Here is a 16,174-nt window from a genome sequence, read left to right on the forward strand (position 1 = left end):
CACAATATGGCGTAGTTAGGATAATTTTCATGAATCCTTTATCCGGGGGCCAAAATAGGAGCCGGAATTTGCGCCATCTTGCTGCCTAACAAGTCTGGGCACCATTCAAGACAGCGTCCTCCCTAAATCTGAGTGATTTAGGCACCTAACTGATGAGCTTGGAAGCAGCTTTAGGAGGTGCGGTCCGAGAGGATCTGCCTGCTGGATTTTGGCCAGTAAGTCCAGGACACTTCCTGTGGCCTTATATTATTATTATATTTGAAATACAACCACACCAGCGCTCTGGGATTTCTAAACGTGATACCGATACCTTTCATTGAGGTATGAAGGGCCGCTTGATTGCGCAAATATATAAATACTTTAACACAGGTGAAATTTTAATCATTAAGGAGTAGAAATATATTCCGCCCTTTATGAGGTTCTAGAAATAACATCATATACATCTATATAGATGTAGATAATGTTATTTCTAGAAGCTCATAAAGGGCGGAATATATTTCGATTTATTTTTTATGCTACTCGCTGTATACCGGGTATTGTCTTGAAAACTACCATATGGAAACCAGCATATGGAAATCACCACATGGAAATCCATATAGCACGGCGAAGCGTCGGTATACATGTTTATTGCGGATGTTGCCCTTGGCAAGGGCATCTGTTACCCAAATATGCTGCTTCCAGAAGCCGGAGTCGACAACTGTTATCAAAGCACTGGAGAGCACTAGAGATATCAGGAAGGTTGGTAGGCAGAGTAACAACGCCACCCACGCGAGGTATCTGGCTACTTTTGGTGTTTCAGTTTGCTGAAGTCTCGGGAATATTGGTATTACTCGGTTAATTGCCTTCTTGATGAGATACGTTGATAATTATTTCAAATATTTCTAATAGAAATTAGGATAGATATTGATACATTTACTGTGATCCCAAGCACGTTAAATAAATATTAAAAAATAACGTACACACGTATTTTATGGACACTCTAAATGAGCCAGTCGTCAAGGTAGCAGATTAGTTAGATTTTAAAATTTGTTTTAATCAACAAGGCCACACATGTGGCTCATCTCTGTGATATGAATAACGGCGGTGGGTGTCCCGTAGATAACCAAGTGAAAGCGTAGTTCTCTCCGTCGTATCTTAAACCGTAGCATTTTCAGTGGCGAATGTGAATTTGTATTTAATGGAATGCCCACATTAGATCTAGTTTAATTAGCCATGCATTACGTGGTTTATTGGGTTGGCCTCGCACCGGACCAAAAAGCGAGAATTTCGGTTTCTTATAATATCCCTTTCATGGAGGCAGGTCTTGTATGAATCTATATTTGGTGCCCGGCTTCGGTGTTACAAAATAGTTAAAAGTCGGCCAAGAGTTCAGGATTCTTTCTTAATTCTGTAGAAGTAGTAGTTTTAGGGGAGGCGACCGAGAGCTGAGGTAATTTGCGCCACTAGGGATGGATGTGAAATGAGAAAGTGTGGAGAGAAACCCGGCGTCGGCATTAGCCTACTCTTAACGAAATGCGTCAAGGGGTCTACCTTTAATGTTCCGTCCGAAGGACGGCGTAGTAACTAAAAGTGTTCTCCAGAAAACACCTATAGTAGGGATTGGGATACTAATGAAAAAGATCTACCACCTCTGGGATTCGAACCCGGGCCCTCTGGGTGGGAAGCAAGTACGTGAGCCACCGCACTATCCCGAACCCCATTTTGTAGTAACTGGGGACTCTTCAGCTACACAAAATTAGAACGGGGCCCTTGTGGGGCGTGGTTAAGACACTCCCACATGGGATATACAGTAGACTCTTCTATCAGAGTTTTCAGCATTGCATCGACAGTCAAAAAGCTGTATCCATCTTTCCTACCAAGCTTTTCTTGGATTTAGAATCATAAACCCCTTCTCTCTCGTTCTTTTCCACCACCATTCCTAGCAGTCCATATTTGTTTTCTATTCCATTTATTTTATCTTATTCATTCTCCTTTCAATCTATGCCTTTAATCTTTTTCCAACAACCATGTTGCCGTGCCGAGCAAAATCTTATACATTTTTTCAGTAATCATTTTATAACATCCTAACTGAACCCATATCATGACTCTTTTATCATTTCCTCCACTTGTACGATGAAAATCAGGGGCGATGATTGACACTCCTGCCATATACCCTCTACTAGCAACGCCTCTCCATTAACTAAGCACAACGGAGCAATTTGAGCCATTATTATCTTCATTTGCCATCCAGTCTTATATAATAGATAGGTTGCTTATTCCTCAAATTTACTCTAATGAATCAATGAATTTTACCCATTTCTCTCTATCAGACGTCTTCTTAATTCTAAAAAAACAAACAGGAAACATATTCTTTTCCATACCTGTCACACTGACTTTATAATGTGCTCAGCAAAGACTGTTACTCTTTTCTGCCTGAGCTTGATCACCCAGCGGGCATAACTGATTTAATCAGTTCCTCACCAACCTATTCCTATCTTCTTCCAATGCTACATTTACTATCTCCTCCAAATATGCGTTGAAAAACATGGGTAGTAATGGCAACCCCCATCTCGTCCCTCTATCTAACACAGCCCATTCCGACCCTATATCCACCATGCACATAAGAGAAATCTGAAGCATGTAAAGCGGACAGATACGTTTCCTACCACTCCAATTTACGCCTATCTTTTATAATAAAGTCATTAATTCTAACCAGTTTAATCTATTGGACACCTTACTAAAATATGCAAAACAAAAAATCCTACATTCTGATAGTAATCTATACTCCCCTTGATCATTGACCTCATTATTGACCTTTGGCTCTGGCATGCCCATGCCTATCTCCTTCCTGAAGCTAATTCTTAAATACTACAAATTACTTCATAAAAACTCATATTTTCAAGATCATCTAAACCCACATCCTGTGGGAGTGATACCTATGCCCTCATCCTAATTTGGTTTTAATTCTCGAAAAAGCCTATTTATTTCACAATCAGGTATACCTGAATCTAGGGAATTCTGAACTACGTTATGTTTGCTTTTATTTCTAAAACTGCTGGCATAGTGTATTTACCGCATAGATTCTCATGTCATCTTTCCATAACTCTTGATTCATTCTTGGTTTGACTAATACTTTTCCGACCGTCTCTCTAATATTATCCCCGGTTTTTTCCTTCCTATTTCCTGATTTTCCCTTTCTTTACTGCCCTCCCAATTTTCCCTTCCTTGGTAAATTCTCCATATCCTTGCACTTAATCTTCCAGCCCGCTTCCTTCACCCTATTGTTTTCCCGTCTATATTTATTACTTATATTTGTCTACTTCCTTTTAAAATTCTGAATAAACATCTTTCAATTTCGTTCCACTGTTTATCTTTCTAATTAGCTCGTCTGCAATTCATAGTTTCCTTGTCCTTTCCCTATTGATTATTCATATAGTTTTGTTTGCAGCTTTCTGTATTTCTTTTGTAATATTGGTTCCCATTTACAGGATTTGTCCCACAAAGGAAGTAAGACGATTTTTCCTGGCGCAGCGGACGACTAGAGTGGAACAATTTGTAGCGGGGAAAGCGGTTAGAGAACGGTCTTGGGAAAGTAACACGACCCACATCAATTGTCTAACGACCGTTGCAGTCTGCAGATTGATGCTAGGCTAAACCCCTGTTCGTGGTTTGTGTCACAGGTTCACGATGCCACTTTCCATGGAACAATTATATGCGATAAAATTTTGTGTTTAACTTAAGAAATCGGGTTCGGAGACCACAACCATGTTTAAGGATGCTTATGGAGATGGAGAAATGTCTAGAGTGATGGCTTTCCGCTTGTACAGGATGTTCTGGGAGGGTAACTAGGAGGTTGACGATGAAGAATGCCCTGAATATTCATCAACAACACAGTGTGATGAAAATGTGGAAGAAGTGAGATACATGCTCAATTCTGGTTGAATCCCAAATTTCAGAATGTTAGCAGAAGAGTGCAATATTCAGAAAAACACAGTGCATTGCATTATTACAGAAGATTTAGCCATGAGAAAGGTGTGTCAAGATGGTCCCCAAGGTGCTGTCGGAAGACTGCTTGTGTGACAATCTTGCCTTTGATCTCTTGGACCACTGTGAAAGTGATTCGAAAGTTTTAGAATAGGTGGTTACTGGTGACGAGGTATTGGCCTTTGAGTATGATCCAAGTAAAACCCCTTTGAGTATCATTTTGGACCACTGGACAATGTCAAAGAGGCCGTGACGAGGTATCTGAACAGGATTCCCGTCGACGCCATTCAGGAAGCGTAGCAGAAGCTTGGCAGAGGCGCTAAAATCGGTGCTTTAATGCACAAGGGTGCTGTTTTAAAGAGTTTAAATTTTTTGCACTTTGATTTTAAATCAAGTTTTCACTCGATTAATTCTACGAATTTTTTGGGGACAGATCATATATCTTATACTGTAACCACCTTCCCCTCCTTATTCTTAATATCTTTTAATGCCGTAGGGCACTCTTTTCTTTCCCTTTTGATTAATGCTTTAACTATCCATTAAATCTGTGGCAAACCATCGGATATTCTATTTATCCATCTAGTTCCCTTTGAATTTTCCTGGTATATCTATATATTTTATGGTGTTAAATCCAACTGTCTTTCAGGGCCAAACTCCGTTTCCTGCCAAAGTTCATTGCTTTCCTTCTACGTTCATTCCTTGAACCTAAAACATAATACCCTACGTCACCCCCACCTTTCCCTGTCCCCACCAGCATGGATACGGCGTACTCAATCTTCGAGCAACATTGACGGAGAAAAGTACACACGGAAGATGCCGGAGGACAGAACCAGTGAGGTCCGAATACGAAGGTGCATGAATGTAGTAAAATAGTGTATAATTTATAAAAAAATAAGTAGTGACCTCAACTTAGTGATTATGAAAGTCAGTTGCGATACATTCCTCTAAATGAAGAGAGTAAAATGTAAATAATTATGGAATGGGAGGACTTTGAAAAACAATTTAAAGATACGCGTATCAATATTCAATTAAGCTATCGATAAAAAAGTGGGCCTAGAAAATTGACCTGTCAAAAATATAAACAAAAATGGCTGTTCGCCCATGAAAGAATGGGATACTCCAAAGTATGGGATTATAGTAGAAGTAGCGAAATAGCATCAGAGTTGAAACTTGGAGTCCATAGAGAATAATCTATATAAATGGACATACAGAAGTAATAATAATACACAGGAACCCAAGAAATAAAGATAAGGATAGCCTATCCAATAGATCACGAAAACGAGTCTTAAATATCACAAAACAATTGTTAAGTGTCCAAGAAGGAATACAGTGGATGCAGGCAATGGGAATGGTCCAGTGGACTATGAAGACCTAGGAAAGAGATTGTAGGAGTACAACAAATAACTGGAGCAATGGCCGGAATATGAGGAAGATGGCCTTATGAAAGTGTGAACGAGGTGAACAAAGGGAAGTTATTCTGAGATGCTAATTCAACAGGTTAGTGAAAGACATAAAAAACATAAGATCCAGGAGTAATTACCAATACTCGCAGGTAAATTTCAACCAAATCTGTTTAAAAAAATAAAAGAAGATTAAATAGGTCGGATATTACCGGTAATTGAAAAAAGTGCAATTATTGGAAAACTGACGACAACGATGATTTACAAATATCTATATCTATATATATATATATATATATATATATATATATATATACATAAAGAACCCCGGACATGAATAGCAGTCGAGTATAAAATTATATGCATTAAAAATATTTGGCAAATGATCGGCTGCATATCGGGTAAAAAAATTAGCACAATCTTTCGGAAAAAATTGCAATTTGGGAGGACAGAGGGACGAGAGAAGGCATTCTCTACCTAATAATATTGCTTAAAGAATGACATCAATAAATCATTGTGCATGTAGGTGGAATATGAAAAATTGAGATGAAAGCTACCGGGGCATATATTCTTAGATAGTATAATTATGCACCAACTAGCATGCGTCTTTTTACGCATTGTTCCTACCATGTGACGCATGAATATACGAGGGTCATCCGGAAAGTAGTACCCGTTCGTGAAATAAAGACACAAAAGTAAATATTAACAAACATAAAAAATTTTATTTGAAAGAGGATACTTTAAACTACTTCTCAACATAATCTCCAAGCAAATTAAGGCATTTGTCATAACGTGTGACAAGTTTCTGTATTCCTGCTGCATAGTCCTTCGCCGCCAGCTCATTGAGATACGCGAGGGACCCATCTTGCACAAATTTTTGCATAATGCAGATGGTGTTTAACAATTTCATGAACAATTGTTCGAGAAACATTGGGAAAATGCTCACAGATGTCATCAATTGTGACGCGCCGATCGTTCCTCACGAATTCGTCAACTGAGCTCACCAGTTGGTCTGTAATGACAGACGGTCTCTCCGAACGCTCATCGTCGTGTGTGTTCCCCCTCCCCATGTTGAAGTTGCGACACCACCGCCGAACAGACGACTCGTCCATTACATTGTCTCCATACACCTCCTTTAATTGGCGATGAATATCACATGGGCGAACGTTTCTTGCATTGAGGAATTTAATCACTGCCCTCACTTCACAACTGGCGGCGTTCTCAATTTTTTTAAACATTGTAAACAATCACAGAAACAACACAGGCAATGCTAGCGTCACGCAACTTGGCTCAGAGAAGGCAGACAAGCCACTGAAGCTATCTGACCTCGTCCAGCGGCTACTCGCGTCGTCAGCACTTCATGCGGCACGAACGGGTACTACTTTCCGGATGACCCTCGTATGTGAATATGTATGTATGTGTTTATTCGTGAGTGAACATGCAGGATATATACATTCCATGGTTTTGAGGAAAACCTTTGACAAAGTTAAGCGAAAATTAATCGATTGGCTGTAAACAATTGTAATAAAATTAAACGATACAAGATTAATTCAGCGACTACCCAAAATTCAAGTCACCACAATACAAAGAGAGGCGGAGTTAAAATAGGGGCGAAAATAAGTGAATAAAAACGACGAGGAAAAAGACTCCCTGGACTCATTGCTACGTTTAAATATGTACACACCTGGATGAGATAGTAAAAGAAGTGAAAGAAATTGGCATCAATTTTTATAAGATGAATGGGGGAGATATTGATATGCTATATCCAGTAAAAGGTATCGGTTTGAAGCAGATAATTCAGAAGGTCTTTCAACACCAACAAACGCAATTGTCTAAGTACTTCAGTTATTCCGAAATTATAAAGATCAAAATGAAGAAAGCTACGACAAATAAAAAAAACTCGTATATAGATAGGTATAGATAGAGAGATATCGAGATAGGAGATATCGAGAAGAGGAGAGAAATAAGAATTAGCAGAATCTTTCAACTCTTTCAATCGTAGGATAAAAAGGGGTTTAATAGAAAAGCTCGTTGAATATTTAGAGTGGGTATTAGCTCATAGTAAATATTAGCATGCTACAAAGGGTTAAATAATATGTTCAAAGAAGATAGCTTAATAAACAAGGATACAATAAATTACAATATTCGTGTGGAGTGAGGTACCCTCTGGTGGGGTAACGTCCTCGCCTGCCAACCCAGAGGTCGCGGGTTCAATTTCCGCCGAGGTGGGTTTTCCCCCATCTAGGGCTTGGGTGTTTGTCATTGTCTTTAAGGTAATATGTAGCTGTTAGGCGTAAGAAGGCACTATAAAGTGTCGATCTCGCCCCAACAAAAAAAATTGTTAAATAAATGAATGACATCAGAAGAAAGTATCATTGAACATGTCTACCGAGGTAGACTGCCAATCTGGAACTGTTGGCTTGATATCAAAGGGACCGATAAATGAGAAACGAGAAATTATACCTGAAATTAATAGAGGGAAAGCCACTATGTCACACAATTCGGAAGTGAGAACCAATAACATTGGACACACCTTGAGAAAATGGATTTCTTATGAATATATTAGAGTGAACATGAACATAGAAGAGGACCACGATGAAGATCGATTCAAACATCAATACAGCAATTAAAGGGAGCAAATATAAGAGGGTAAAAGTGAATTAACTGGAAAGGAAATGAGGCTTGGAGCAAAACAGTCTAAGGGTTAAAATGCTAAAGAACTTACGTAAGAGACTTTTGTCAATTTGGAATATTCTTGGATAAGTTGATTTCGGACTAAAATAAAGTCTGAAAATGAGTATTCTTTTTATTAAATTAATAATTTCAAATAACGCTGATTCGTGGAAGTATCCTTGTATATAGGCAAAATGTCAAACAGTTTTAACATTTGGTTGCCTATACCCCAGGGATAACTCAATACCGCCACTCTCCGATGTACCTATTTCAAATTCAAATGTTTTATTTGATATTATCAAAACATTATCACTGCTTTCCAGTTAATTATGCTCTAACTTGCATCTATACGTATTATTACGTATTTTACCCGCAATAGGATGCATGGATACGCGTTGGTTCTTGAATGAACATGCAAGATATGTACACATGACCATAGTTAGTATACGGATTGCAGCAGCATACCCATGAATGAGTAGATTAGTGTGGTGCATTCATTAACGACCAAAGAAATGTTTTAAAACATCTCACAAAGAAGATTAGTTGAATAATTGGTTTGACAAACCAACCTGTTTTGATTTATTTGATGCTTTCTTGACAGGCACCTTTCTTTCCTTTAATTCCTTTACAGTTGCATGTAAGTCAACGAGTAAATCCGCTCGAAATCGTGTTAACCCTGGCTCCAAAACGTTGGCGACGTCCAGCAATTGACGACAAAGTTGTTCTTTCCTTTTAAGCTTATCATTTGAAAGTTCTGTAATTCAGGAAATATATATTAATTATTTCAAAACAAATAGAAATAATATTTTTTAATCATAATTATATTTTATTTTGACGCGGGGTGAAGTCTGAGGAAGTGATAATTAATTTTAGGAGTCATGGTTCAACCCACAATTTTCCTCACATGTTTACCTTTATTTATCATATAGTAAGATTTTTTTTTCAAGTACAATATTTTGGTATTTTTGATTTGTCTTCTGAATGATTTTAAGTAATTATATTATAGTTATTGTGACAGAATACTCGATGATTATCAGTTTTCTTAATCAAATAATCCAGAGGAGTAATAAATCAATTAATTTATTTGGCCGAATATAATTTTAATGCACGTTCAAGGTCACATCAAATAATTACATTAAATTCGTGGAACATTAAAGGAAAGCGAGATAGGTTAAATTGAAAAATGTCCTCAAATATGAAAGGAATTAAGAGTTATTTCTATAAAACTAACTATGAAGCACCATAAATTAAATTCAAACTATACTAGCATTATACCCTTCACTAAGTATAGAGAATAAACGAAGATATTATATTTATCTACTCTTAAGCAGGTATTTGGCAAACAGTTTCATGGATTATATCAGATTGAGTGTACATTAAACGTCTATAGAATAATATCTCATATTTGCGTACTATCAGGATATCAACTCTTAAATGTTTCTGATTTTCCACAAATTTTAACATGAGCTTTAAAAGGAAACATGTAGATAGGTGGTACTTTATTATATCCATATAAAATAAATATATGTCAAAAATAATTCATTTATATTTACACATACACACCTTTGGATGACACAATAGAACACAGCAATATAAATAAAGAACACGTAAAAGAACACTCACATTTCAGGAAGCTTAAGCTTCCAGCCTCATTTGAGGACTTCTTTCATTCAAATTGGAAGGTTTCGAGTGAAGGGAATGCGAGGTCTAGGGGGCAGGCGCAGAGTATGCTGAGAATGGATCTAGTGGTGACGGTTGAGCCGGGGAATTTCAAAAGAATGGAATGCTAATATGTACGCATATTCGTAAGTTCTCACCTCTATATTGGTGGTTGAATTGAGAAGTGATTCTAGGATGGCTAGGGAGAAACACTGATCGAAGTTGTGAGATTTTCTGTGTGAAGAGATAGGAAGAGAAGAGAGTGAGGCCGAATTACAGGAGTGACGGTGATTGTTCATACGGATGGACAAGGGTGTAATGCATTTGCCTATGTAAAATAAAGAGCATTGATTGCATGACAGAAGATAGATAACGTTCTTGGAGAGGCAATCAGCGTGGGAACGAGGTGGTGAGGCAACGAGGGGATGTTGGGAGAGAGGAGCTGATCTGATAAACGGACATATATTTTCCATCGGAGGCGGTTGCAAGTAGGGGGACTATGAGGAAATTCGTCAGGAGGGGGGGCGCCAAACGGTTGGTGGATTGCAGAATTTTTCTGTGATTGGCGGACCGTCAATTTCACCGTTGTCAGGAAAGGTGAAATGCTTGAACTTGTATTCTTACACGGTAGTCTCCTAAAATTACTGTTATATTATTGAAAAGGGAGGAAAATATATTTATATAAATAAAATCAATAGAATAAAATAAGTGCATTGAAAACGATCAGTTTTCTATTAAATTCGAATTAAATGGTAAGCATGCAGGAGTTGACACTTCACCTCACTTCACAAGCGACAAAAAATCATGAAACGATGCCTCAATCATAGGAAATTCTACTCCATAGAAATTCCCATCGCAAAATTAATAAATGTAAGAAAGAAAGGCGTGACTCGTATTTGAACGTATACATTCGTACTTGAACGTAATGTGTTCTTAACTTGTATGAGACGCCGTTGTAAGAGCCTGAGAAAAGGTATCGCCATTCAGCGTTAAGCTTTTTCAGTTTGAAGCTGGTACTACAAGAATAACCTCGTGCACAGAAATGCGGTTAAACAGCAAACGTTTCCCATTGATGAAGCAAGAAAGAATGAAATTGAAACAATGCTTGATGACCAATATCGTCGTCACGCTCTAGAGGCATCGTGACAAAGATTGTTTATAAAATTTTGATAAATGTAATTTACAATTTGATGCTTCGTAATTTAATGAAATCTGTCTTCAAATAATTCACCGGAGGAATGATTGCTCTCCTGAGTAGACGAATGATAATCTGGGAAGGGTTGAAGATCAATTTTCCGCATCTTTTTTTTTGAAAAACTCTGCCGGTATTTCCATAAAATAGTATCCTGCGTGCTTTTGGTGACTACGGAAATCACGTTTTCTTTGGCTTTCCCGTACAAAACAATTAGAATGACAATCATTTTTCCTCTAAATGAATTAAACTTCCTTCCCCTGTCAATTGATTTCCTTGCACGACAGGAGGCTATTAATCTATATTATTGCGCGGCGTATCAAACTTATCAAAATAGTTCACAGCAGGGTCATAGTACGATCAATCTATCCTCGAAAATTACTGTAGTTAATTTGCTTGACTTTGCCATAAAAACAAGCTTAAATAAAATTTAGCCCACAATTAGCATGTTGCATGTAGCATTTAGTCAACTAGTTACTCCGTTTTTTTAATCAATTAAAAAATTTACATTACCTCACAGGGTACCGCAAGAACTATCAAAATATGCGTGGATATCAGTACTGGGTAACCAACTGGTTATATTGCGCCAACTACGCTCAAGATTGGCTCGGCTTACTCGACCCCAGCGTGCAACACTGAGTAGGTGGTATACTAGCTGAACTAATAAATAGGACTTTTTTTTATTGGATAAATTATTTTGCATTTATCCACTCACAACTATTATCAATCATTTAAAACTCAAGGGTCTGCGTGTTTATTGTGGCCATTTTGCTTGTTAGGGTCACAGAACCTCCGTGAGCATAGTTCTACATCTACATCTACTCAATACCCCGCAAGCCGCCGCAAGGGCGTGTGGCGGGGGGTGCTAGGACACCACCCATAATTTAGAAAAGAAAAATAATAAAAAAAAATCGCATGCAATAACGACAAAATCATATATTAAAAAAAAAAAAAAAAACATGGCATACATTCATGCATGAACACTTACACCCCACACACATGCAAACACTCAAACTACCAACTAACATACACATGCACCTGAAAGTATACCTAACATCTCTATAGTGTTTAATTTTGTGCCGACTTGTAAATTCAAAGTTTTTAATATTTCTAAAGTGACTTCGGTTTCTTGCTATTATGATTACTGATTGTTCGGGGAAAGAATGAGTATTTGTACCTATCTGTCTTGGAATCTATCTCCCTTAGTTTATCTTTGTGGTCTGATCTACCTAAGTAGTGTGGGGCCATTATAATTCCTTCAGTGTCATATTTAAACTCGTTTGTTCTGAACCTTTCTAAAAGTCTAAGCCTCGCTTGTTCTCTCCGCACTTCAAGTGGTTCCCAGCCTAAATTCCCTAAGAGACCTGTCACACTTGTGTTTTTATCATAACAATTTTTAACAAATCTAGCGGATTTTCTCTGGACTTTATCTAATTCTTTTTGCCAAATTTTCTCCCACGGATCCCAAATACTTGCGGCATATTCCAAATGAGGTCTAACTAGAGCAAAATAACACCTCTCTTTAACTTTTTCATTACATTTCCCCACCACCCGTTTTATGAAGCCAAGTTTCTTTAAAGCTGATCCGCATATTGTCCTGATATGTGCTCCCCATGAAAGGCGTGGTGTTAGAACAACCCCCAAATATTTAACTTGATTTGCCGTAGTCAATACTGAACCCTCTATTTTGTAGTTTATATCCTGTTCCTCGCTTCCTTTATTCCAAAATTTCAAAACTGCACATTTATCTATATTAAGTGTTAATCCCCATTTATTGCACCATCCCGAGATATTTTCTAAGTCTCTAGAGAGTAGCTCGCGATCTAGTTGGCTATAGTTTGGAACATATAAACCAAAAAACGTTTTTATTGGTATTTCACATTTATTTGAATCGGTAATCGATCAAATAAAAAACATCATTTCCCAGTAAACTCCAATTCTGGAGATTAACTAAGTTTTTCATCTCTAAACAGGAATTTATTATTTCGAAGTTCTGGACCTCGGGGCTACTTGCCCCGCGAATAAAATTAGAAATACGAAAACAAAGAACACCATTGGAATACATTCACTATAAATGACTTATGATTCTATAAGTGAATAATTCTAGCACTTCAACAAAGACACCTTGGGACTACGCTTAAGATTTACTATCTCACATGTTTTGACGTTTACGGAGTTTGTAAAATACGAGGGTTGTCTGAAAAGTTTCCGACCTCAGAAAAATCAGAAATAATGCCTTGTATCTTTGTTAGGTCGGAAATTTATCAGACCATCCTCGTAGATATAAAACGTTATTATAGCTTGTATACTATTAAACATTCATCTAAATTACTCTAAATTTTGCTTTGCTAAACATCTCAATCATATGAAATGTACCTACCAAAATATGTTACTTGACGTTCCCTTGCAAGGTTACGTTCACAATAATAAAACGTAAATACATCGTTATTACAATCTCTACATGAATGATACTAAAGTTAAGACAAACAGTGGGCTTTCAATAAAAAAAGTTCGTCAGTGAGAATATAGAGCATATTTAAGGGCCAGCAAAGAAAATGAATTGATAACAGGCTTTGGAAATATGTTTTACCCCACGTAATTTTGATAGATACTTCTTTATTATATCTCGGCTGGTAATAACGAGTTTCAATATGCATGCGTTGGAACGATTTGCTCGAAATATTCTACCGGCCAGAAGACACAATGTCAGGAGTCGAAAAGAGGAAGATACCATTATTACAAAGTTACGGGAAAGAAATTAAACTGATAATACATTATTGTATGACATTTCAATTGTTTCAAGAAACAAATCTGAATTTTCTGAGGCCAAACTCCGAAGTTGAATGAGGTTAAATAGGAAGATTTCTTCCTCTACCGCAAGTAATTGGCTATGTACGAGAGAAATACAAAAGCCAAAGATATTTCAAATACAAGGAGAGAGAAATTCAAGGTGCTGATTTATAGTATTAAAAACTTATATTGTGAAAAGCTAGTGAGCTCCAAAACAACAGTTGTAGTCTATTGGGTGATTTCACAGTCGTGCCTTCATTTAAACTTATTACATTTTAACTCCGATACTCACCTTTAAGTGTAAATCCAGGGGTTTTTCCGTAAATTTGATTCAAAGCGTATTTTACTTGAATAATATGATGATTCATCGGGTGAAGCTCCTTGTGGTGTTTGGTTAAGAACTCTTCCAAGACCTCGGGATCCATCCTTACTTCACTACTTTTCTTGCCATTTTCCATCGATTTCCTATTTGCCTTGGACGCTCTCTCCAGGATTTCATTGTGCAGTCTGTCGTTCAGGATGTCAATCGTCGCAGAAGGGGTTTCTTTGTGACAGATCGTGCATTTCCATCGCGAATCATCCTCAAGAGGCTTTGTAGGTAGCATCAGGCCATCACATCCACCTATATGCAAGGATCAAAACGCTGCGATTAATTCATCTCAAAAAACAGAGTAAATAAAATAAAATAGGGCAAATATATTGGAAATATAGTTGAAAGTTCCGCAAAAATCTTAAACAATGGTTTATTCTCAAAGTTCAACCAGGAATGTGACCGACGGCGAGTTTCCTTTCCCTCGAACGTGTTTGAACTTTAATACTTGTATATAAACGCAAATAGCTGTAAAACGAGTGACCGTGGGAAACAAAGCGTTGGATCTCGTGTGAGTTTAGTACACTGATTGCATTTCAAAGGTAAAAGAATACAAAAGAGTTCCGATTATGTCACCGTGATGAGAAGATATATTGTTGAAAACATTGGGATATTATATTTAAAAACTACCTCGAAACTTAATGATGCAGCAGACTTCCTTCATACCATAGAGATTGATGCAATTTAGCCCAAAGAGAGGAGAACATTAATTCAACGGCTATAATCATTTGATTTAGGAAAAAACAGAAAATTTGCATATTGCTGTACCCTCCCCCAAGAGCACAATCCCGCGATTTAATCTTTAACCCATTTTTATGTAATAACAGAAAATTTTGAAAGACCTCGATAAAAATATGCTCGAGGGAAACAGCGGATTTTTCTGCGGTGATTTAAATACCTTGCAGGATTTACGATAATTTCTCGAGCGTCAACTGGATTAATTAATTTATGAATGAGACGGTGGTGGGTTAACTGCAAAACGCGGAAGTTTGTAAACTCGTGTGCTCCAAATATGCACAATTTCATGCAATATTTTTACTCAAAGGAAAGAAAGTTTTCTTTTGCATTTCTGAAAACAGAAGCCAATAAAGCCTTAAGTAGGGATAAAGAAAATGGAATAATAATCCAGAAATACATGTAAAGAGAGTGAAGATCAATTAGCAATATCGTGATAGAAACGCGAATGCGATAATAAAAAGGAGAAATAAGTCAATGTCAAAAACGCATTATAATAGTACCTGAGAGGTAGGTACAAGGGATATAGGTAGGTAGGCAGCTTGTATTAGGTTGCAGCTGAAGACTGAGAATTAATTTCAAGATTATTTGACAAAACCAAATATTTCTAAGTTCCTTTTTTTCCAAATGTTGCCAGCCCCTATATCTATTTTCAAATCTATGCATGAAATCTACAAATTCACATATTTGTCCTTTCAAATCAGTTATTCTCAATTGCAGTCTATCTCTTACTTTTCAAATTATTCAACTCAAAAACATTAATTAAGAATGACAAGGATGTTCAATAGAACGTGACTATAAAATTTTCGAATAAAATATTTGCAAATGCTCTTAATTCAATACCCTAACCCACCCACCTTTGGCCGCGTGGAGACATCGCATGGCTCCGAAGTCCGTGGCGAGTTCCCTGGGGTCGCTGCAGCGTTGGCACTCGCAGCAGAAGCACTTAGCCGCCTGGAGGTGGGCCCTCCGACGTTTCGTGGGCCACAGGCTCTGCGTGTAGGTGGCCGTCAGGATATCACCCTTCCGGACGGCGACCGTCGTGTACACGGCCATTGAGACCCGGCTCCAGGGAACTCCGCTGTCACCCTCCTCCGGGGGGGGGGAGACGCCGCCGCCGAGGGAGAGATAGGTCACACACGGTGAGGGAAGGGGGTGAAAAACTGAGTCAAGCTAACAAATCACGAAAACATTTGTGATGATGCAACTAATTTATTAAGGAGAGACTGCAAGTGCAACTGCAGTTCCTTTATATGACAGAAGTTTTAAGTATTAAGGAAGGCGACCAACGGCCAAGGTTATCTGTGCCAATTAGGAATAGGTGCACAAGCCAGTAGAGATATGATATTCTGGAAATGGTGAAAGAGTAAAAATATACCCTGTGCCGGCATA

The 16,174-nt window shown here is 37.8% G+C and overlaps 1 protein-coding gene across 1 annotated transcript in view; it reads right to left on the bottom strand.

The window, feature by feature from the left end:
• The window catches only part of LOC139685779 (SET domain-containing protein SmydA-8-like), a 42,077-nt gene that overhangs the window by 11,132 nt on the left and 14,771 nt on the right, over positions 1-16,174 (bottom strand). The window contains exons 4-6 of the mRNA XM_071582892.1: positions 15,640-15,874; positions 13,970-14,299; positions 8,606-8,790 (exon numbers count right to left, since the gene is read on the bottom strand). Of these exons, the coding sequence (XP_071438993.1) occupies positions 8,606-8,790; positions 13,970-14,299; positions 15,640-15,874 (750 nt within the window). The remainder of the gene's footprint in view (positions 1-8,605; positions 8,791-13,969; positions 14,300-15,639; positions 15,875-16,174) is intronic.

Source organism: Hetaerina americana, unplaced genomic scaffold (genome assembly GCF_022747635.1).
Source record: "Hetaerina americana unplaced genomic scaffold, ioHetAmer1.1.p SCAF_12, whole genome shotgun sequence".
Lineage (NCBI taxonomy): Eukaryota > Metazoa > Arthropoda > Insecta > Odonata > Calopterygidae > Hetaerina > Hetaerina americana.